The 22,169-nt window shown below is 38.3% G+C and overlaps 1 protein-coding gene across 1 annotated transcript in view; it reads left to right on the top strand.

Annotated features, from left to right (window-relative positions):
- DMGDH (dimethylglycine dehydrogenase) overlaps window positions 1–10,998 on the top strand; it is a 54,869-nt gene extending 43,871 nt beyond the window's left edge. Inside the window, exons 15-16 of the mRNA XM_054578520.1 lie at window positions 5,058–5,192; window positions 10,213–10,998. Of these exons, the coding sequence (XP_054434495.1) occupies window positions 5,058–5,192; window positions 10,213–10,428 (351 nt within the window). The 3' untranslated portion in view covers window positions 10,429–10,998. The remainder of the gene's footprint in view (window positions 1–5,057; window positions 5,193–10,212) is intronic.
- The last annotated feature ends 11,171 nt before the right edge of the window (window positions 10,999–22,169 follow it).

Below are 22,169 nucleotides of genomic sequence, written 5' to 3'. Positions count from 1 at the left end.
TAGAGAGGTGAAAACTGTTGTGAAAACTCTACCTTCTAATTGTTGCTAATGCAGTTAAACATGGACACACACCAGACAAAGCCACAAGTCCGGTGTCCAGTTTTTGTTTGAATCATTAGACTCAAAAACTGAAAAGTAAATATTCTCTTTAACATTGAATCTAGCAAAAGTCATGCAAATTTCATTAACATTAGCCTTCTGTCTGTAAACATTAGCTGTCTTCTGTCTGTAAAAGTAGGAGCAAAATTCCACCACCAGTGCTGCGCCTGGTTTCTAACGGGTGTTTTCTTGGGAGCCAGGATGTTACAGTGATTGTCTTAGGCCTTTGGAATCTTTGAATATATAGGTTAAAAAGATTTGGGCCAAAAATTATATCAAACTGATGACTTCCTTGAATTTTCTAATGTGTATACACTCCAAATATAAGAAACAAATAAGGACCAAAACTTAGGTTTTTGTAATTCCTCTCCTGGTGTGTAAAAACCTGACTTTCTCTGTATGAGAACCTTCTTTCTGTTACTACAGTCAAACCTCAGTTCTTGAACAATTTGGTTCTCAATCAAGTTGTTCAAGGGATATATGTCTTAGTCATCTAACAAAACCCTGAGTCTTGATGCTCTACTGGACAACACTTTTGTGCTGATACCTATATGATCAGTCACTTGTCTCTCAAGTGACAAACCAAGGAGATTCAGTTTTGAACAAATCTCTTCTTGAACAGTTTTCTGGAATAAATTAAATTCGAGAACTGAGGTTCTACTAATGAATTTGACTTCAGCTACATCTGAGAACTCTCCATTGCCCTGAAAATTGGGACCAAAAATATACTGATTTATTTCATTTCCATATACTTTTTGCTAATATGTATGGTTTTAAAAGAACTAATAAGAAATGAGTAATTGCATTTCACTTAAAATCTACTTAATGTTTTCAACTATGTGGATGTTATATTTAGTATGTATCACAGGTGGCTGTTTTAATAGCTCTTATTGCTCTTTAAAATTAATAAATTAAAAAATATCAGCCAGACTATTTTTAAGCTATAGTCTCAGTGCCCCAGAAATTTACATTTCTCAAAGACATGAATAGCTATTTATATAGTTAATTTGGCAGTGACTCATTAAAGAAATGATTTCTGTTCTCAGGTGATCTTGAAAGTACCAGCTTTAATCACAGCACTTACTTTTAGTCATATTTCCCTCTCCCATTTATAATTAATAACTATGTAATGCAGCAAAATCTACAATCTTGGGAGGAAAGCCAAGTCAAACGAGAATGAAGTGCCCTTGCTCCACTTTAAATCTTCCCGAGTCAGGCACAAGGGAATCTCGGGGAGGGAGGATTGTCTTGAGCGGCAGGTGTCACCTTTTCTCTGTGTTTCAAGTGTGTGTTCCTTACATTTCATTAAGTTTCTGTTGTTTGTTAGAGTGTTGTTTTCATTCATGTCTGAGAATAGTATTACTAACAAGATCACCTCCTAATTCAGGGATATATAGATATAGATGTCAAATTTCATTAACAGCCTTCAGGGTATTTTCAAATCCTTTTATGTAATACAAAAATATTATTGGATAGTGAATGTATTTCAAATAGGTTTAGGCTACCCAGGAATAATTTAAAAGAAATATTTTTAAAGTATTTATACCAGCTGTGTCTGCCAATGGCGGTCTCCAGGTACAGTCATTAAAAAATACCTATGGATAAAATCTAAGGGTGCTAAGTTATGTTGCCATGTAACCGAGCCTTACCTTTGCTGGGCCTTTCTCCTCCGTAGACTGGGGTAAAGTTATTTATCTCATAGGAATGTCATGAAGATCGATGAGCTCATGAATGTACAACCCTCAGCATTGTGCCTAGCACAATGCAAGTGCTTGATACATTGTAAATGTTATTTAAACATTGTTTCTTTTTTTTTCTTTACCAAATTCATTACTTTAATTTTTCTCTTCTAAGGGAAGAGCCCTGAGATTGTCCCCCGCAGCCCCTCCTGTCCCTATTTCTTGTGATTAGCTGATACCTTATGTCTCTGCTTAAACGTCGGTGAGGTTGTAAATTTGGCAAAGGTTAAGTTAGGCCCCCCTTCCAGCACATCATATTCCTTCAGGCCCCTGGCACCAGCCCCAATAGCTCTCATCCAGCACCCCCAAAAGGACCCATTTCTGAAAGCTCTCGTTGTGATCCTCTTTCGCCACAGCCTGTCCAAAGGTATAGCTGATATTGGCGTGCGCCGCTCGCTGGAAGCCCCTCACAGAAGATGAAGATAACAGACCTGGGGCTCCTGAGAGCAAACTGCTCATTCAAGCCAGTTTTTTTATTTCTTCGGCCAAGTTCACTCCCTTGTTTTAGACCCCAAATCCACCATCTGTGGGTTCTTGCAGAGATCAAATTATAATGTAAATGCAAGAACTTCTGGAAAAGGCTACGCAGTTAAGGCTTCAGTAGTTATGAGGAAAGCTCATCTTTAACAATTCAGTTCAAGCTACTTCCGCTACCAGTTGTTGCGGACAGGATGCGACCGCAGCCGCGCTCCCCCACCCCAGGGGGAGCTGACCGTACTCCTCCTGGAGCCCCCACTTGTACAGACCCCTGTCATAGCATCGGTTTGTGTGCGTTCCTGCCTCCACGCGGTAGACATCCTTGCTTTGAATGTACAAAATGTTGTGACTTTTACACTCTCACTGAACAAACAGAACCAACATTGAATCATGTTTCAAATTGGTATAGCTGATGTTTATGCTACCGTGTGTCCTGTTCTTCCAAGTTGCAGTAATCTCAAATTATTCTCCTTTCCTCTGCTGTGTTAAAATATCGAGGAGATAGAATAATTTCAAGGCTGGGCATGTCGTGGCACAGAGGGAAGAGGTCACATCTCCTCAGCAGCCTCCCAGAAGCTGTGAGGCCATGATCTATTTAGCTCTGGATACCTCATGCCTAACACAGTATATGATACACAGCAGGGGACTAATAACAGTTGAGTAAATAACTGAAAGAGAATTCTTTAATAGGGACTCAGGAAGACCCAAAGCCTTCAAGATCTAAGTGAATCTCTAACAGTAAAGATTCAGATTTCACAACAGGAGATAAAGTATTGAGGACCTCCTGGCACCCACAGACCACACTGCGCAGTGTGCACTGGCCTCTCGATGTTGTTTTAAGTGCTTCCCCACATGATAAACGGTGAGAGACCAGACAGGAGCTCTAGAAAGCACCCCTTGTCATTATTTATCCATAATGTAAGTCTTCTCTTAAAAAGATAGCAAAAAAATTGTTGCTATTGTTATAGAGTTCTTTCTATATTCATGTATCCATGTTTTAACCATAATGAACTTTGGTTTATGACTCTTGTTATCATGGATTTTTCCTACATGTGAACTGACATGAATCACACTCTTCCTGTGGGTTTGTTTTGTCCTCTTTGTCCTAGTAGTTCTGTCTTAAGTAACATGGGGTTTAGCCTTCTTTGAATTTTTATCTGGCTTCATAATAAGGCTTCATAGTTAGTTCTTACCATCTGGATCAAACTGGGAAATGGGAAAGAATTGGACTTTCATTCTCCAATTATTTTAACCTAGGCCAATGGAAACTTTCTTTAGATTCCTGTGCAGGTCAGCAGTTTAAAGTTGCAGTATCCATGGAAATCGCATTTCATTGTGAGACTATCCTAAAAGCTCTGACTTAGTAAAGGAGTGAACTGGGGAACTCAGGCAGAGGGCATGTGAGGACCCCTCTTGCTACTTAACCAAGAGGTTAAGGGGACTTACTGCACCAATCCAAAATGCTGTGTGTGCAGGAAGAGCTGTATAAATCCTAAATGTTGGTAGCAGAGGACATTTTTTGGCATGAAATATTTGTCCTTTTTTTGGCCAATGAAGAAATTAAAGTTGTTGTTCCTTTTCTTTTAGAGAGTAGTTAGTCTTGATATGAGGACTGTTTTGAGAATTTAATTTTCCACATTGTAACTCTAATTAAATCTCATTCACAGAGATGTGGTTTGTATACCACAAATTCCCCTCTCCCCCCATAAGATGGGAGATGCTTGTTGGAGCACACTCCTGTGCAGACAGCTTCCCCCAGCGTGCCGTCATTTTAACTCTTCCTGCGCTTAGCCCCTGACTAGTGTCTCACACTTCCCTGGCGTTCTGGTTGGATAGAATTGTATCTTCTTTATTTACTACGTATCTCCACTGATGCGTTATTGTTCACCTGTTCGTCGTAAGGTGCTATTAATAAATGTGAAAGTCCTGAAGTTTGCATGATTCCTCCATTCCTCCTTTTTTTCCCACGCGTAAGAATGGATTCAAGGTTACCCCGTAACAATGTCACTCTCACTCAGTTGTCTTGCTCTGGGAATAACCCTGAGTGTGCCCAGAGGGGTGTATCAGGAACAGGAATGTCATCTGTCATGTGTTGCATGGACGGAAGGGAAAAGAGGTTGAAATGTGCGACGTTAGAGAATAAGCTCTTGGATCAAAATGTCCGTGTCTGACAAGCTTTAACCCACACAGGGCCAGCGTGGCACCTCACGCAGGGCCTCAATACATCTCCTGAAGGAACTAATGAGTGCAACTCAATAGGTTAATACATTCCCCGGACCATTATTCTGAAGGAGGAAAAAAAGACGTGAGGCATTTTGGGGTGGTTTTTCGAATCATATTTCAAAAAGTCCATTTCCTCCTTCTAAAAGGCTTACTATAGGTAGAAATGGAGTAGTGCTTGGCTTACCACCAGCCAGGACCACTGCCTAGAACCATTAGATCCAAGGGTCACTTTCATAATCCACCATGGCCATATAATTCCTTATGTTTTTCTGCCTAAGTAGTTCTGGTAGAATTGTTATCACAAGTTATTACCCTTAAGTCTAACCTATTCAGAAATAGGTGGATGATATTGTCATTCAAGGACTAAGAAATATTTGTCTAGACGTTTGATCCAATCTGTACTTTTATTGAATGTGTAATTGGCGAGAAAATAGCAAAGACAAATTTAAATGCTTGCATCTCTAACCTTGTCACAGCATTTGAGCATTCATTCATCATCATTATCTTGGATTCCCGCAGCCAGCGGACTTTATAGGAAAGCAAGCACTGAAACAGATTAAAGCCAAGGGGCTGAAACGGAGACTGGTCTGCCTCACCTTGGCAACGGACGATGTCGATCCGGAGGGAAATGAGAGCATCTGGTACAATGGCAAGGTGAGTGCTGAGGACCTCCTGGCTGGGGGCCCCTGTGGCTTTTCTGCAACAGAAACTCTCCTTGTCTCTGTTTCCTTTTAGAGGTTTTGCTCTTTATTTATCTCCTTGTGGGTTGACGTACTTTTGATTTCTGAGCTGACATTCAAGAAACAGAAATCAATTAACTAAAAGGAAAACAAAAGGTTATGCATTTTTGAAAACATAAATTTCATATGTTTTGATTAAAGAAAATAAACCCAAGAACTTGAAAGACGTTTGACAATGAGGAAGGTAGGATTTAGAGAGTAAAATCATCTATTTGCTCACCACATCTATACCTGTGAATGCAAGAGATGGATTTTATAAAGAATTTGGCTACTGACAGCTTCTTTCAGAAGAAGGCAATTCTAACCTTAGCACATTAGCAGGAAAAAATTTCCAAATGAAAATATCTATGACAATAAAGGGTAGAACCTTAGAAAATAAAGTGAAAAGAGAAACCACTTTGTTCTTCAGGAAGAGTAAAATTGCCTTCTTCTCACCTTGGAATGGTACATTTCCTTTTCTCTTTTGGTATTCAGTAAACCAGGTAACTCACTGATAGACTTTATTTCCCCCACTTTTCATGACTATTGGTAAAACCCAGAGTGCTGTGCAACTCAAGTTGTTGCTGCATTTTGGCTGGTGTTATCAGGCAGGTGCAGGGCTCTCAGCTTAGACCAGGGGGCAGGCAGAGGACGTTCACCTGACAGTTGGTTCACATGGAACAGCGTCTGCACGGTCAATACCCCATGACTCACATACCCCATGCCTGGGTTTTTACTCAGGCACTGAAATCTACTTTATATTTGTTTCCATTTCCCTATTTCTTCAGTGACAAAAAAAGAGCACTGGAGGTGCATAAAGCCAGTGAGATCAAATACCAGCCTTTGGAGTACTAAAGAAATGGCCATTTGGGCTGAGGCATGGGTCAGCTGGACATAGAACTAACATCTACCCAATTCCTACTGTGTGCTGGATGTCCTTTATGTACTCTCTAATCTGATTTTACCACACCCCTCCCAGATATGTGTGGTCATCTTCATTTTAATAAGGCTGATCATTTTGATGAGGCTTTGAGGCTCAGAGAAGTGAGGCAAGTTACTTGAGGTTGCACAGCTCTGACCGATGGAGCTGAGTTTTGACTCAGGTATAGTTATATACCCACAGTTCTTGTACATCTGAGCAGCAGATGGGTGTCATTAGACACAGTGAAGCCAACGTACTTTTCTCAGATCTCAAGCTCTTTCTTAAGCGCCTCACCTATAATTGTGCTGTCTTTTTCTTGCGTTTGAAGCATTCCTACTCTTAACTCACTGTTTCCCCTTCCTCTTTCTGTTCTAAACCTCTGGTTCAGCCCTCTTTTCTTAATAGGTTCTTCCTCCGATTTCAAATTTGCCCACAATTTCTGCTGATAACCACTTCTGCCACAAACTATCTGACCTGAGCTTAGCCTCTCTAGGTCTCTATAAAATGGAGCCATTGGCAAAGATAATGTCTAAGGTTCTTTCCACCTCTAATTAATTTTTTCCTGGTGACCATATTTCTCCCACGTCATCTTTCTTTTGTTTTACATTTTCACTCTATTTCATCCAGCTTTCTCAGTCTTAATAATATAGTGCACACCCATCATTCCACCAGCTTTCTGTTTTACTGGGCCATGGAATGATGGATTACGCTACAATATTCTGTATGCAACCCCACGCCAACCAGGATGAGCTGACAGATTCTTACCATCTTAACTATGATGATACCCAGGTTAAAGTTAAAAAGCCTGGACATCTGTACCTTATAGTCACACAATGTTATATCTTAGTTATGTCTCAAAGCTAGGAGTGGAAACCCTGGAAACCCAAGGTCCATGTTTGAATTTTCCTTTGCCATGTCTGTGCCCCGAGTTTACATGCTGTATTGTTCATCTTTCCTAGTGTATGCCATCTGCTTACAGAGAGGTTAACCTACTTATAGGGTCCCTTATTAATAATATCTCTCTTAAATTTCCAGATACCAGCTTGTCTGCTGTTTGGTGCTTATTAGGGTCATCGTTTTATCATGTGGACAACCCTCTTTGATCCTCTTTATGCTCTAGAATAATATGATACAGTTTTTGCTTTTTATTTCCTGATTTTGTTTGCAGTTGTACTGCCTTTGGTATTTGGCATTGCATTCTTGCAAATATTTCCAGTGCCAGAATTGTACTCATGCAATCAACAAGTTTTTATGTATTTACTCTGTGCCAGCAACATTCTAAGCACTAGGGATGCTTCAGTGAACAAAATAGGCAAGAATCTCTGTCCCTGAGGAGTTTAGACTCCAGGGAAAGGAGAGCTGACCATGAACATAATACGTAACATAAACGGCAGTCAAGAGTGAGTAGTGCCCTGGGGAAAAGTCCATTGGGACGTGGGTGGTGCTGGAGAGGGAGGTTATAATTTTAAAGAAGCTTTTTTTTTTTTTTTTTTTACTCAAGGCACAAAGGTGGGAATGGGAAAGAGTTTCATTAGTTTTAAAAGTAGCTTTGCTGGTAAGTAGGTGTTGAAGAAGTTCATGAATAAAGGAAGTTTGGTGAATTTAGAAAGTGTTCTTTTTAATTATTCATAAACTAAAACACCCAAGGACAACCAAAGAAACAATAATATATCATCCAATTTAAATTATGTGACCACTTTCAAAGGCCATTTACCAAGTTATCTTTTCTAAGTCATTTTATCTTTTCTAAGTCACTTAGAGGCATCTTTAAGTCTCATAAGAGAAGAACAAGAAAAAGCTAAAAATAAATGAGGCTTGTTTACATTTGTAGAAAGAAGACCAATGTTTGATTTCACAAAGAATATGAGAATGAGTATCTACCAGGCAGGTTGTTCTTGTTATTCACTAGGCAAAAAGAAGCAATGGATTTAATTGAGTCTGGAAGATTTTAAGGTAGAAACAATATAAAATTTATGCTGGGGAAAAAAATGTTTCCCTGGATATTTAGTAATAGGATAAAAGGAAAGGACAGGCTTCTAAAATGCTCTGGGCAGCTAACACCTAGATTAGTGAGAAATTAAAAGAGAAATGAAAGGAATCTAGCAGAAAGTAAAACATTCGGTAAATATTTTTAAAACAGCATTCATACAAAAATATGCTATTTCTTTAACTTATTAATACAGCAAGAACCATAAGACAATCGCTGCTGGGATTTTAAGAACAAGGAAAGCCTGAGGAAATTGTGTACACAGGCTCCGAAGAGTGACTGTGGGGTTTTGACCCACTGAGTAGGGGGTTTGGCCAAGAGACTTGCTCAGGCCTCTTCCTGTTTTCTAAAGATGCCCAAGCAGGTCAGGGCTCCCAACACAGGTCTCTGTTTTACACACTGGGAAGTTGAGACCAAAGTTACTAAGAAAGTCTTTCAAAAAGCAGCAATTAAAACTCCAACCTCCCTAACGCAGATTGCTGTCTTAGCTCTGATCTAAAGGAGAAAAGCAATATTAAAATGTGTGTTATCTCAGCAGTACTTTGGCAGTTAATATTCTGCAAGAGAAAAGGCTTTACTAATGAATGCATTTATTTATTTTTTTAATCAACCAGTTCTCACCTAACAAGTTCGGAAATGATAGGAAAAGCTTCTGATTTGGGATTTCAATGAGATAATTAAAAACCGGGGCTACAGAGATAGGAGTCTGTATTTAATGTCATAAAAGTATAGCGGGTTCATTGCCAAGGCAGCTGAACGGTCACCAGACTGACGCACTTCCATGAATGTTTTCGGGCACCAGCTACGAGCAGCCCGGGGTGCCAGACAGTGAGGCTGGAAGGATTAGTGCAATGTTGTGTAGCCAGGAGAAGCCATTCCGAGTAGGGCCATAAGTCATAGTTTGCTTTTGTTGTCTTCCTTTTATGTTTTTAAATGTGGTATTTTAACTGGATGTCTGTGTGTGTGTGTGTGTCTGTGTGTGTGTATGTGTGTGTATGCATTTTAATCTGCTTTTCCTTCTATTTCAAACTTTCCTTTAGACCTTTAGATCTGGTTTCCACCAATCCTCTTATCTTCTAATCAGACTTGTTATATAGAATTTTTATTTTTATAGCATAAAGCTTTTGTTTTCCTCTTCTAAATTTGATTCCTTGTTTAGTATTTTTCTGTTTTGCCATCCCAAGTTATCCTATTTCATCCTCCTTAGGTTGGATTGTTCATGCCTAATACCATGTCTTCTCTCATCCTGGAAAGTCTCGTGCCCTATCTCCACCCACTTAATTTCACCTGCCTTCAAAGTGTAGCATAAATCCTAGTTTAATTACGTTGACAGTCTTGACTTCATGTTATATTTTCTTGTATCTCTCTGTTAATTTCTCCATGAGGCTGGGAGCTCAGGAGGGTGGGAACCAGGCTTCTACTAATTCTCTAGAATGCACAGGGTAGGGCTAGAAGATTTAAAGTTAACATTTACTTAAGTGCCTAGCTATTGCCAGGAGTTGTTAACTGCTATTTATAGTCATATATAGAATGTTCACTTCACAGTGACTATATATTAATGAATAGTTTAATTGAGTACTATTTCAACAGGCCATGTTCTGAACCCCACCTGGGACTGTTAATTAGGTTTGCATTCGGGTTTTAGATTTTTCTCTTATGTATTTACTGTTGCCATTCTAGTTTGGTAACAGGAGATAACTTTTTTTAAGTTTAAAATGAAAATATTCCATTCTCCCTTCTGTTAGATCTCTTGGCATAAAAATGGGCAAAATACTGCTAAATATTAAGAAACTAGGTGTTATTATTCAAAAATGAAAAACTTCAAAATAATATACCTATATACTTTGAGGATTACTTTTCATAATTTGTAAATTTTCATTAATTTTCTCAAAAAAGTGAAGCTTTCCTCCTGGTTTTATACCCACAGACAGCATATCGTAAAACTTTCAGATTGAATTGACTCCGTAATTTAAGTATTTTCATCTGGAGGGGAGAAGCACAAAGCTGTCACCAACATGCTGAAGACTGCTGGGTCTTGTTTTTCAGGTGGTTGGCAACACGACCTCTGGAACCTACAGTTATAGCATCCAGAAGAGCCTGGCTTTTGCATATGTCCCTGTAGAGCTAAGTGAGGTAGGACAACAAGTGGAAGTTGAACTATTAGGCAAGCATTATCCAGCAATCGTCATACAAGAACCCTTGGTATTGACGGAACCAACCAGGAACCGGCTTCAGAAAAAAGGTGGAAAGGACAAAATTTGAAAATGATCTTCAGCAGTCAACTGAATTATGTATTCAAAATTATAATTAATTTGCAGGGAAACAGGGAAAACAAAGGATTTATTTCAAAATCATCAAAATCTAGATTTAGAATCTTAAAATCTTTCTCCTGTTTTCTTAGGAAGATAGAATAATGGATTAGTGATTTAAATTGTTGTTTCAAATAAAGAAATTTGAAATGAATGCTTTTATTATTCTATACTGTAGCTTATAAAATTCAGTCAGCACATTCAATCAGTAATCAAATTCAATCAGTAATCAAACATTTAGGTGTTTGCTAATATACAATCATTACTGCAATAGTATTAGAGGACATTATATAATTTTATTTTTTAATTTGTTTATTGTTCAGATACACTTGTCTCCATTTTTATAATTTTAATTTTTAAAGACATTATATAATTTTAAAAACATGCATATGGTTGTTATTAGCTGAAAACAGATTGATAAATTATGTTTCACATAAAAACAAATGCAATACTGTCGATGGATTCACTGCATTGAGAAATATCTTCTTAGTCAATAAAGAATAGTTTTATTTTTTATAATATATCTTTGATGAAAATAGTAAAATTTAATGTTGATATATAACATTTTATTCAGTTTCCTGAAATATTTATTTTCTTGATGACCTCCCTGAAAGAAGCTTTATGTGACATATTATTGTCTTTTCAAAGGTTGTTTTAGAAGAGAAATTGCAAAAAAAACCCAACAGTCTTTCAAAGGAAGCGATACTTGTAAACCTTTTGAAATGAAGCTGAAATATAAATAGATTGTGCCAGTACAAACACAGTTTGAATACTGAACACCTCTCTTTGGGAAGAATTAATACAAGTTGACATCATATTGTGCCGTTCGGAATATCATTTCACAAAAGACTTGACAAAACAGCTCAAACAAGAGCTTCAGAGCTGACAGGATTGCCCTTAGCACTGTGTATAGCAAGAAAAAAATATATTTAGCAATAATTCTTTGATATACTCCTTGAAATTATTTGGGTTTAGTTGACTGAGTAAATCACATTTTTGGTAAAAGGTAGTTTATCATTTATAATTTGTTATATACTTGTTAAACATTTATTGAACTTCTCCTAGGTATTTAAGAAAGCTAAATGTGAAGCATGATAAGATTCTGTAATTAAAAGAGATTTTCAAATAATTTCTTGCAAGTTTTGAAAATGTGCCTAGTTTGCATTTTAAATCGTTCATAAAAGTAATTATATATTAGAACACTTCAACATGACATTCATTTCTCTTTGGAATGTCCTTTTAAATAAGAAAAGGAGGAAATCCTCCTGGTAACATTTCCTAATCAAGAATTATCCAGACCCTATATTTTAGCTCTGATATTAGGTGCTGGTTAACGACTTTGGATGGGAATCAAGAGGTCCTGGTTCTCATTTTCTGCCTTTCTCTAGCCCTACCACCTTAGAATATCTGGTTACTATTTCTGGATTCCTCTTCTGTAAAATAGACTCTTCCAGGTTCTTTCTTTCTTTCTTTTCTTTTCTTTTCTTTTCTTTTTTTTTTTTTGATGCTATAATAACAAGAAGCAATGTAGAGCATAGAATTCATGTCATACAGTTAACATAGCACTAAAACAGATCAATGAAAGAAGAGAATGTTTAGATGAATATAAAACATTTAAAGAAATCCTACCCACAGCATATAAAAAAAGTTTGTGTCCTGCTTTCCTTTAGAAGTTACCCTCATTCCTCCATTCGTTATATGCTAGGTGCCATTAGGTCTTGTAGGTCACCCCAGCACCCACTTCCACCCGTCCAGTGGTCCTGACCTAGGTACCAGCTTTGGCATCAGCCAATCCAGAGGTCCACTGATGACCTACAAACAATTTGGCTGTGGAATGAGGAGCCAAGTTCACCAGAATTTCTCCCATGGGAATTCGAACTGTGAACCATCAGAGAGTAAACTGATCAGTCTGGAAAGCTGGAGACAAAAAAATGTGTAGAAAGAGAAGCCTTGGAGCTTCGGGGCAAGGAGAGCTCCTGACAAGGAGAGAAGCCCTCAGAGAGAGAGGGAGAGCGAAAGGCCATCTCTTGAAGCTCTCAGCTCCCAATGGCCTATCAGCCAGTTCTTAGGTGAGAGCATTGACTCAAAAGAGCCTACTAAAATGAGTAGTTTCTGGAAAGTGAACTATATACTCAGAGAGACCTCAAAGGAATGGGCCCAGGAGTAGGGTCAGCTGTGAACAGCAAGCAACCAGCACGCTTGAAAGTACCCTAGCGATGTGCAGGAGCTGTGTCTACAGCTTAGAAAAAATGTTCTCAAGAATTGATGGTGAATGATAGACACTTTCTTCCCGAGCTTGGAAAACTTCTTGGAAGTGCAAAAGCACTTTCCAGTCAACACATTATCAAAACGTTTATGGGTGTTATGTTACTAATGGTCACATCCTAACTAATCTGTCAATCCTTTTCTACAAATAGGGAAGGTGACAGAAAAAATTTTTTAAAGTAAGCTGTGTGGGACATTCAATAGACAGATTAGATTCTGCAATTTTAGTAAGAGGATTTTGTGCATATTTGAATTGAACAAAAAGAAAGCTTGACATTATTGGGAAACACAGCAGCCAAGAAAGGAAGAAAGCTTCAGTTACACAAATAGCATCCTTTAGCCAAGGTCTCTAAAAAGCAGAGAACCAAAAGTAAATTATACTTTCTTATGATGAATCTTCATATAAAAATAAAAATGATCATCCTGCCTTTGTCTATCTCTCTGCCATTAAAGAATCTTTAGAATAGGCCAGTTGTTTATAAATGCTACATTATGGATTATAAAAGGGAAACACATTAATTAATTATATTTTATCCAGGTATGATCTTGTAAGTATTAGCATGCCATGAAGCATAGAGGTGGCAAAGTGCTATAAAGGCTACTGGACTGAATGCCAGATGACTTGCTTTTCCCAGCTCTGCCACCAACCAATCTGTTTTTGAAGTTCTATGAGTAATTACTTTCCTTAGTAAAGCATTATTTGTCTACACATGTTCATTGAGTACTTACTACAGGCCAGGCACTGGAAAAGCAATGGATAGACATGGTCCCTGCCTTTATACAGCTTACAAAGTAGAGAGGTCAAACATTTAACTATAACAATAAACAACATATTTAGTTAGAAAGGTGTCATGAAAGCTAAGAGGAAAGAACATTTTGAGAAGGAGAGGATGGCAAACAGTGTCAAAAGATAAAAGATGTCAAGGCTGAGAAGTCTCCACTGGGTTAAGCAGTGAAGTGCTCTTGGTATGATTGGCATGAACTATTTCAGATGCTAGTGAGGGCAAAACCAGACTGCATTGAAAAATGAATAGGAAGGAGGTAAAGCGTTAGAGAGAGGGCACATAGAATGTCACCATCCAGGAGCAGCTTCCTAATTATGATAGGTTACAAAGGGTATCAGAAAACATCCAGCTGCAAGTAAGGAAATACCCCATTAACAGCAGCTTACGCAAATATGTATTTTATACGTGTTAGCAAGAACTCTAGAGGTAGGCTCAACAACATCATTAAGTATCTCAGTTCCTTTTTTCCCACTCTGTGAAATCGTCCCTGACCAAGACACTCTTTTTAGTATAAATCTTTTGTTGTTGTAGTTGTTGATGTTTGTCATCTAACTACCTATCTGTTTCAAATTAGCATACTTATTATTACTTACCTTCATAAACATCATACATATTCTGCATGGAAATTAATTTAAAGAACCCCAATAATATTGTGATAGGTTTGCATGGTGACAGATGTTTACTAGAATTAGTGTGGTGGTAATTACATTTTAAGGTATATAAATGCTAAATGATCATATCGTACACCTGAAACTAATAAAATATTGTATACAAACTATAATGACAAAGAGAGAACCCCTAGTTATACCACAGGCCCATAACACTCACAGAGTTAGCTGCATGCACTCAATTTCAAGTAAGTCCTTTAGTGCTGGAAGCATTCAAGTTTCTTCAGGTACATTTGGATCTTCAAAACCCATGGAACCAGTTATCCCACATTTAAACAGTAGGTTGGAAATAAACAGCAGAGTGATTGTAAATATGAAGAAGCAGAAATTCAGTTTCTTCAATTCTGTCATTCTATGTGATCATTTAGAGTTTCTATTTATGTTTATTATTTATAATACATTATGAAACAGGGCAAATTGGAGGCATAATGTTGTGTTCAGTAAGTATAAATTTTAATTCATACATGAAATATCTTACTGATTTTGAATAATATCTTTAAAATTCAAATTTCTTTTTTTTTAATTGTTAATTGTGTTAACACCAAAGAAAGAACTAAGGAAATAAAATGCTACATCAGCAGTACAATTTAATAGTTACCTAAGTTGTAACTTTGCAGTAACTGATTAGTTAGTGAACAGACTGTTTACATAAAATATTATTATGTCAGACTCTAATCAAAGGAACAACACGCAGAAATTGTGGAAAAGGCCATTAACTAGACCTGGCAGGTGTGGCTCAGTGGATTGAGCACCAGCCTGCAAACCAAAGGGTTGCTGGTTCAATTCTCACTGCAGGGCACATATCTTGGTTGCAGGCCAGGTACCTGGTTAGGGGGAGTGTGAGATGCAACCACACATTGATGTCTCTCTCCCTCTCCTTCTCTCTCCCTTCCCTTTTCTAAAAATAAATAAATAAAATATTAAAAAAAAAAAACAAAAGGCCATTAACTAGAAAAATAAATGGAAGGAAATGGTCATTTATTCAGAAAAAGCAATCAAATTTCAAAGAATGCCTGGAAAAGCAACAAAAGATGCTGGTCTTATCCTGCTAGGAGAAATCAGTAGAGCAGCATTGGAATGCCTTAATCTTTTTCACCAATAATTGGGCACTTGTTTTAAAGCAATAGATTAAATAATGTCAACATTTATTATCATTCATCCATTTTCTCTGATCTTAGAAGATAAAAACTTCAGAAGTATTTAGAATAGATAATAGAAATGTATGATGAGTTTTGTGATAAGAATATTTTAGAGGAAAATTTTTAACTAAGAGATATTTGAAAGTTACTATGTTTGTTCCCAAAGGAACAAAGACATAGACAGTACTGCAGTTTCTGGAATTTGTTGTTAAAGGACATTTTTATGAATCTCTGCTAAACTTATTGTTATGTTTAAGTTTTTTTCCCAAATATTTGTACATCTGTTGGTCATGTAAAAGAAGCTTTAGAAATTAAAAGCTTAAAAAATGTTTTCCAATCAACGATGTACAAAGATAACTGTACAAACCTAGCTATACCATCTATTAAATATTAATATATGAAGATTAATTTCAGTGCAGTCACTGTAAAACTTAAGGCTTAAAAACAGAAAAGGTTACTTTATTATTTACAGACAATAGGCCAATTTATCACAACAGCCCAATATATGGATATATTTTCCTTTTTAAAAAACATTAATTAAAAAATATTAGGCTTCCAGCCAAGATGGAGGCATAAGTAGATACACATCACTTCCTTGCACAATCAACAGAAGGATAACAACTAATTTAAAAACAAAAAACAACCAGAACAGCCTGAAAACTGAACTGTATGGAAGCCTGACAAGGAAGGAGTTAAAGAAGAAACATTCATCCGGACTGGTAGGAGGTGGAAGATGGGCAGCTGGGGTGGAGAGGATGTGTGGCAAGGCAGTGGCTGGTGGACTAGGCAGGCCTGCATTTGCATGCAGATAAACTGGGAGGAACAACTGGGGAGTGAGACAGACCACACAGCCCAGAGTTCCAGTGTGTGCGTGTGGGAAGACTCTAAACCTCTGTCTGTAAAAACTTGTGGCAGTTGAAGTGGCAGAAGACACTCCCAGTCTCACAGGAGAGTCCATTGGAGGGGCCCACGGGGTCCTAGAATATATACAAGCCCATCCACCTAGTAATCAGCACCAGGGCAGCACCTGAAAGGACCAGTTCACTTGTGGGAAGTGGAAGACGTGAATGAAAGCAGACCTGAGCTGAGCAAGTGGCATTGTCCCCTCTCTGAACCCTCCCCCACACAGACCACCACAACACCACAATGCGGGTTGCCCTGCCCTGATGAACACCTAAGGCTCTGCCCCTTGTAACATAACAGGTGTGCAGAGACAAAGAAATATGGCCCAAATGAAGGAACAGATCAAAACTCCAGGAAAAGAACTAAGCAATGAGGAGATAGCCAACCTATCAAATGCAGCATTCAAAACACTGGTAATCAGGATGTTCGTAGAACTGATTGAGTGCAGACACAAAATAAAGGAAGAAATGAAGGCCATACAAAGTGAAATAAGTCAAAATATACAGAGAACCAACAGTGAAGGGGAAAAAACTGGAACTCAAATCAAGAATTTGGAACAAAAGGAAGAAATAAACATTCAGCTGGAACAGAATGAAGGAACAATAACTCAAAAAAATGAGGAGAGGCTGAGGAACCTCTGGGACAACTTTAAACATTCCAACATCTGAATGATAGTGGTTCCAGAAGGAGAAGAGGAAGAGCAAGGAATTGAAAGCTTATTTGAAAAAATAATGAAGGAAAACTTCCCCAAGCTGATGAAGGAATATACATAGAAGTCCAGGAAGCCCAGAGAGTCCCAAAGAAGTTGGACCCAAGGAGGAACACACCAAGACACATCATAATTAAATTACTCAAGATTAAAGATAAGGGGAGAATCTTAAAAGCAGCAAGAGAAAAGAAGAGAGTTACCTACAAGGGAGTTCCCATAAGACTATCAGCTGATTTCTCAGAAGGAACCTGGCAGGCAAGAAGAGACTGAAAAGAGTTATTCAAAGTCATGAAAAGTAAGGACGTATATCCTAGATTACTCTATCCAACAAAGCTAGCATTTAGAATGAAAGAGCCGATAAAGTGCTTCCCAGAGAAGGTCAAATTGAAGGAGTTCATCATCACCAGGCCCTTATTATATGAAATGTTAAAGGGACTTTTCTAAGAAAAAGAAGAAGATCAAAAACTATGAAGAGTGAAATGACAACAAACTCACAACTATCAACAACTGAACCTAAAACAAAAATAGAAACAAACTAAGCAAACAACTAGAACAGGAACAGAATCACAGAAATGGAGATCATATGGAGGGTTATGAGCGGGGAGGTGGTGGGGAGAGCATTGGGGAAAAGACACAGGGAATAAGAAGCATAATTGGTAGGTACAAAATAGACAGGGGGAGGTGAAGAATAGTTTAGGAAATGGAGAAGCCAAAGAACTTATACATACAACCCATGGACATAAACTAAAGGGGGGAATGCTGGAGAAAATTTGTGTACTAGGCAGAGGGGGATAAAAAGCATAAAAAAATGAGACAACTGTAATAGCATAATCAATAAAATATACTTAAAATAAATGCAAATATAAATGACAATAAAAATATATTAATCACTTGCTTTTTGAATTATAATATTTATTTTATTTCTAGTTTTCTTATTTGTTTTTAACTGGTATAGGAGAAAATTTTTACTCTTTACATTTCCCTTCTGGTCATTCTTATTCATTTTATTTCATAATTATTACTAAAAAATAATTGTGTCTGATATGACACAAGAGGCAGGGTTTTTAAAAAAAAGATCCACCCTTAATCTGGTCATCTCACTAGCTAGTCATTCAAAATGACTTATACTTCCAGTCAAGATGGCAGCATAGGCAACATGGCTGGCCTCTTCACACAACCACATCAAAATTACAACTAAAATATAGACAAGCCATTGCTAAGAACCATCAGAAATCGAGCTGAATGGAAGTCTGAGAATTATGAGATGACAGAAAACACATCCATCCAGACTGGTAGGAGGGACTCAGATGCCAAACAGGCTGGCCCCTCACCCAGGCATGGTGGATAAAAATTCAGGAGGGATATCTCGAGTGTGAGAACTCCCAGCCCCATAAGAGGCACCCCAGCCCAAGGTTCCAGTGCCATGAAGTTAAGTCCCCACAACTTCTGGCTGCAAAAACCAGTGGGAATTGAGTCAGTGGAAGAAATTTCTGGAGCCCCACGCAGTTCCTCTTAAAGAACTCACACACAAACTTACTCAGACTCATTCCCTCTGAACTCCAGCACCGGGGTAACAGCTTGAAAGGCACCAGTGGCATACAGGGAGAAACTGAAGTGTCTGGCATCAAGGGGAGCAGAGGCCATTGTCCCAACAGAGCAGGAAAGCTGGTGCCATATCTGAGACTCCATCAACCTGGCTAACACTGTTTGACCTGCCTTGGAAATCCCCAGAGAATTTGTCCCACTCAACTTCTGGGCCCACCCAAGCTGGTCTCTTGTTTCACAACTTTCTAACTCCTATTAAACAAGCAACAGCTGGCCTCAGTGAATCCCAGGCCTGGCACTAGCAGCAACCAGCCTACTTTCACAGCTTCGCTTTATCTGGGAATCTCCAAGCCCAGCACAAGTAGCAGCCACCTCAGAGTGCTTTATAGCTCAGATTGCTCTATAGACAAGGTGGTCCTGGGAAAAACACAGTGGGGGCTGACCTTAGCCTGTACCACCCAAGAATCCCCAGGGCCAGCACACCCAGTGGACAGCTACAGACCATGCCGGAGCACCACCACCCTGCCCCTGCACAACTGATCCTCCACTGAGGGTGGAGGTTGATGGTAAGTGGTCACAGCCAATCCTTACGGCTGACTAGCCTGGGTAAATCCTTCCCATTGATCTGCCAACAAGGCTCAACAATAAGAGGAGAGTGTACTCAGCCCACATGAAGGGCACACCTCGAGTACCTAGCTTGGGTGATAGGGGAGGTGGTGCCACTGGACCCTACAGGACACCTACTACATTAGGCCACACTATCAAGACACAGAGTCAAAGCAGCTCTACCTAATACACAGAAACAAATACAGGGAGGCTGGCAAAATGAGGAGACAAAAAAACATGGCCCAAATGAAATAACAGATCAAAACTCCAGAAAAAGAATTGAACAAAATGGAGATAAGTAATTTATCAGATACAGAGTTCAAAATACTGGTTATAAGGATGCTCAAGGAACTTAGTGAGAACCTCAACAGCATAAAAAAGATCCAGTCAGAAGTGAAGGATACACTGTCATAATTTGCCATGTATAATGTGCAATTTTTCACCCAAATTTTTAATGGAAAAATAAGGATGCACATTATATATGGGAATTACCAAACATGGGTGCACATTGTACACAGCAAAATATGGTATTGAAGTAAAGAACAATTTACAGGGAAACAACAGTAGAGTGGATGAGACCAAGGATCAAATCAATGATATGGAACATAAGGAAGCAAAAAACAACCAGTCAGAACAATAAGAAAGAAAAAGAATCCAAAGAAATGAGGACAGTGTAAGTAGCCTCTGGAATAACTTTAAAAGGTCCAACATTCACATCACAGAGGTGCCAGAAGGAGAAAAGAAAGAACAATAAATTGGAGAACTATTTGTAAAGTAATGAAAGAAAATTTCCCTAATTTGGTAAAGGATATAGACATGGAAGTCCAGGAAGCACAGAAAGTCCTATGAAAGATGATCACAAAGAGGCCAAAACACATCCTAATTAAAATGCCAAAGGTTAAAGATAAAGAGAGAATCCTAAAAGCAGCAAGAAAAAAAGAAATTAGTTACATTCAGGGGAGTCCCTATAAGACCTTCAGCTGATTTCTCAAAAGAAACTTTGCAGGCTAGAAGGGATTGGCAAGAAACATTCAAAGTCATGAAAAGCAGGGACTTACAGTCAAGATTGCTCTACCCAGCAAAGCTATCATTTCGAATCAAAAGGCAGATAAAGAGCTTCCCAGACAAGAAAAAACTAAAGGAGTTTATTATCACCAAACCCTGATGATATGAAATGTTAAAGGGACTTACTGAAGGAAAAGAAAAAAGTCAAAACAATGAACAATAAAATGGCAAAAAATACAAGTCTGTCAACAATTGAATCTGAAAAACAAACTAAGCAAACAGGAAGAACAGAGACAGAATCGTGGATACAATTAGCGTTTTGATGGTTGCCAGAAAGGAGGGGATATGAGGGAATGGGGGAAGAGGTGAGGGGATTAAGAAGTACAAATAAGTAGGTACAGAATTGCCAAGGGGATGTAAAGTACAATATAGGAAATGGAGTAGCCAAAGAACTTATATGCATGATGCATGCACATGAGCAATGTTGGGGGTGGAGGGTATGCCTGAGGGAGTGGAGTATGCTGGGTGGAGGGGGTCAAAGGGGAGAAAATCGGGACAACTGTAATAGCATAATCAATAAAATACAATTTTTTAAAAAACCACCTTGTTCACTCATGTGTATGGCACCTCACCAAGGATGACGGTAATGGCTGGGGCTGGCAGAGCTTCTCTCCCCATGGGGCCTCTCCATGTGACTAACCTTCCAGTAGGTCAAAGGAGGGAATTTAGCATGGAGAACCAGTAAGGGATACCCTGAGGGGGCTACCAAGGTGACACTTAGACCATACATGGAAGAGCTGCCAATGGAAGCTGGACCCACAGAGGAGATATAGCCATGCTGGTAAAGGTAATACCCAGTGCCTCCCAGTGGCTGAACCTAACTGGAGCCAGGTAGATAAAGGAGCCTGGGACATGTAGTTTGTAGGACTTGGCCCCACCTGTGATACAGAGCAGAGCAGAAGATCATGAAATGGATTACATAGCAATACACAGTGAGTGCCGTATAACACCAACATAAATTCAGCCCCAGCCAAAGGCATCTGGTCAAGAGATGCAAACATGGCTACTAGGATGGAGGGAGGTCACGGGATGGGCTAATACATTTAAAAGAGCTACTTACATTATTTTTTTTTAAAAAAAACATAGTGTATTATAATATGCAACGTGCTATTATTTAGGTTCAAGGAAGAAAATTTTAAATATTTAAAATGTATGGGTAAACTCTCTCTGAAAGAGTAACACTAGTATTTCTGGTAGGGGTTGAGACTTTTCACTGTATTATTTTAAAAAACTATGTACATGTTTCACTTTTTAAAAAATGCATTATGGAAAAAATAGAATAAAAAATCCAAGAAAAATAAAATAATAATAACCTGTCTTCTGGTAAAAAATAAAATAAAATTGTATATTATATTAAAATATATATATATATTTCTTATCTAGTAAGAGTAAGTTCTTACTACCTTGGCCATACACTATGACTCCTTTTTAATACAGTGTTCCCACTGGTTTGAGATATTTAAGCATGATCGAAAAGAATTGGCTTAGAACTGCTCAAGAAATTGGTATACAATGTAAAAAGTTCAGTACAGGAAACAGGAATGAAATCCAGCTGTATATAATAAATGTTGTGTGAATACTAAGCCTTGGCTGTGTTAAAAGTAAGGAAAAAGAAAGAAAAAAAATGACACAAAAATGTAATGCCAATATCCTGTTTCTTGACCTGTTGACTTCGTGGGTACATGGTTGTGTTCATTTTCTGAGAATCAATTGACTGATGTACAAATTTTGTGCAGTCTTATGCACAAAAAATGCTATGCTAAAATCTTTTTATGTTAATGATACTATTTTGCACTCTCTGCTCTTACCTTTTTGGCTTTAAGGAGGTAGGAGGTGATAAGCAATAGGCAGGATGTGGGAGTCAGAGGAGCTTCAGTTTGAGTTGGCCAAAGCTGTTCTCTGTATAGACGATCAATTTCAGAAAGTTGGAGAGTATTAGAATTAAAAGAAATCTTTCCTCTTCTTTTTTTAATCTGACCCTTTCCTCCTCATACACACACATACACCAG

Source organism: Pteronotus mesoamericanus, unplaced genomic scaffold, assembly GCF_021234165.1.
Source record: "Pteronotus mesoamericanus isolate MK-2021 breed Mesoamerican mustached bat unplaced genomic scaffold, CSHL_Meso_final contig_50, whole genome shotgun sequence".
NCBI lineage: Eukaryota > Metazoa > Chordata > Mammalia > Chiroptera > Mormoopidae > Pteronotus > Pteronotus mesoamericanus.
The sequence above is the reverse complement of the archived record's forward strand: the minus strand, read 5'-3'. Positions and strand labels throughout refer to the sequence as shown.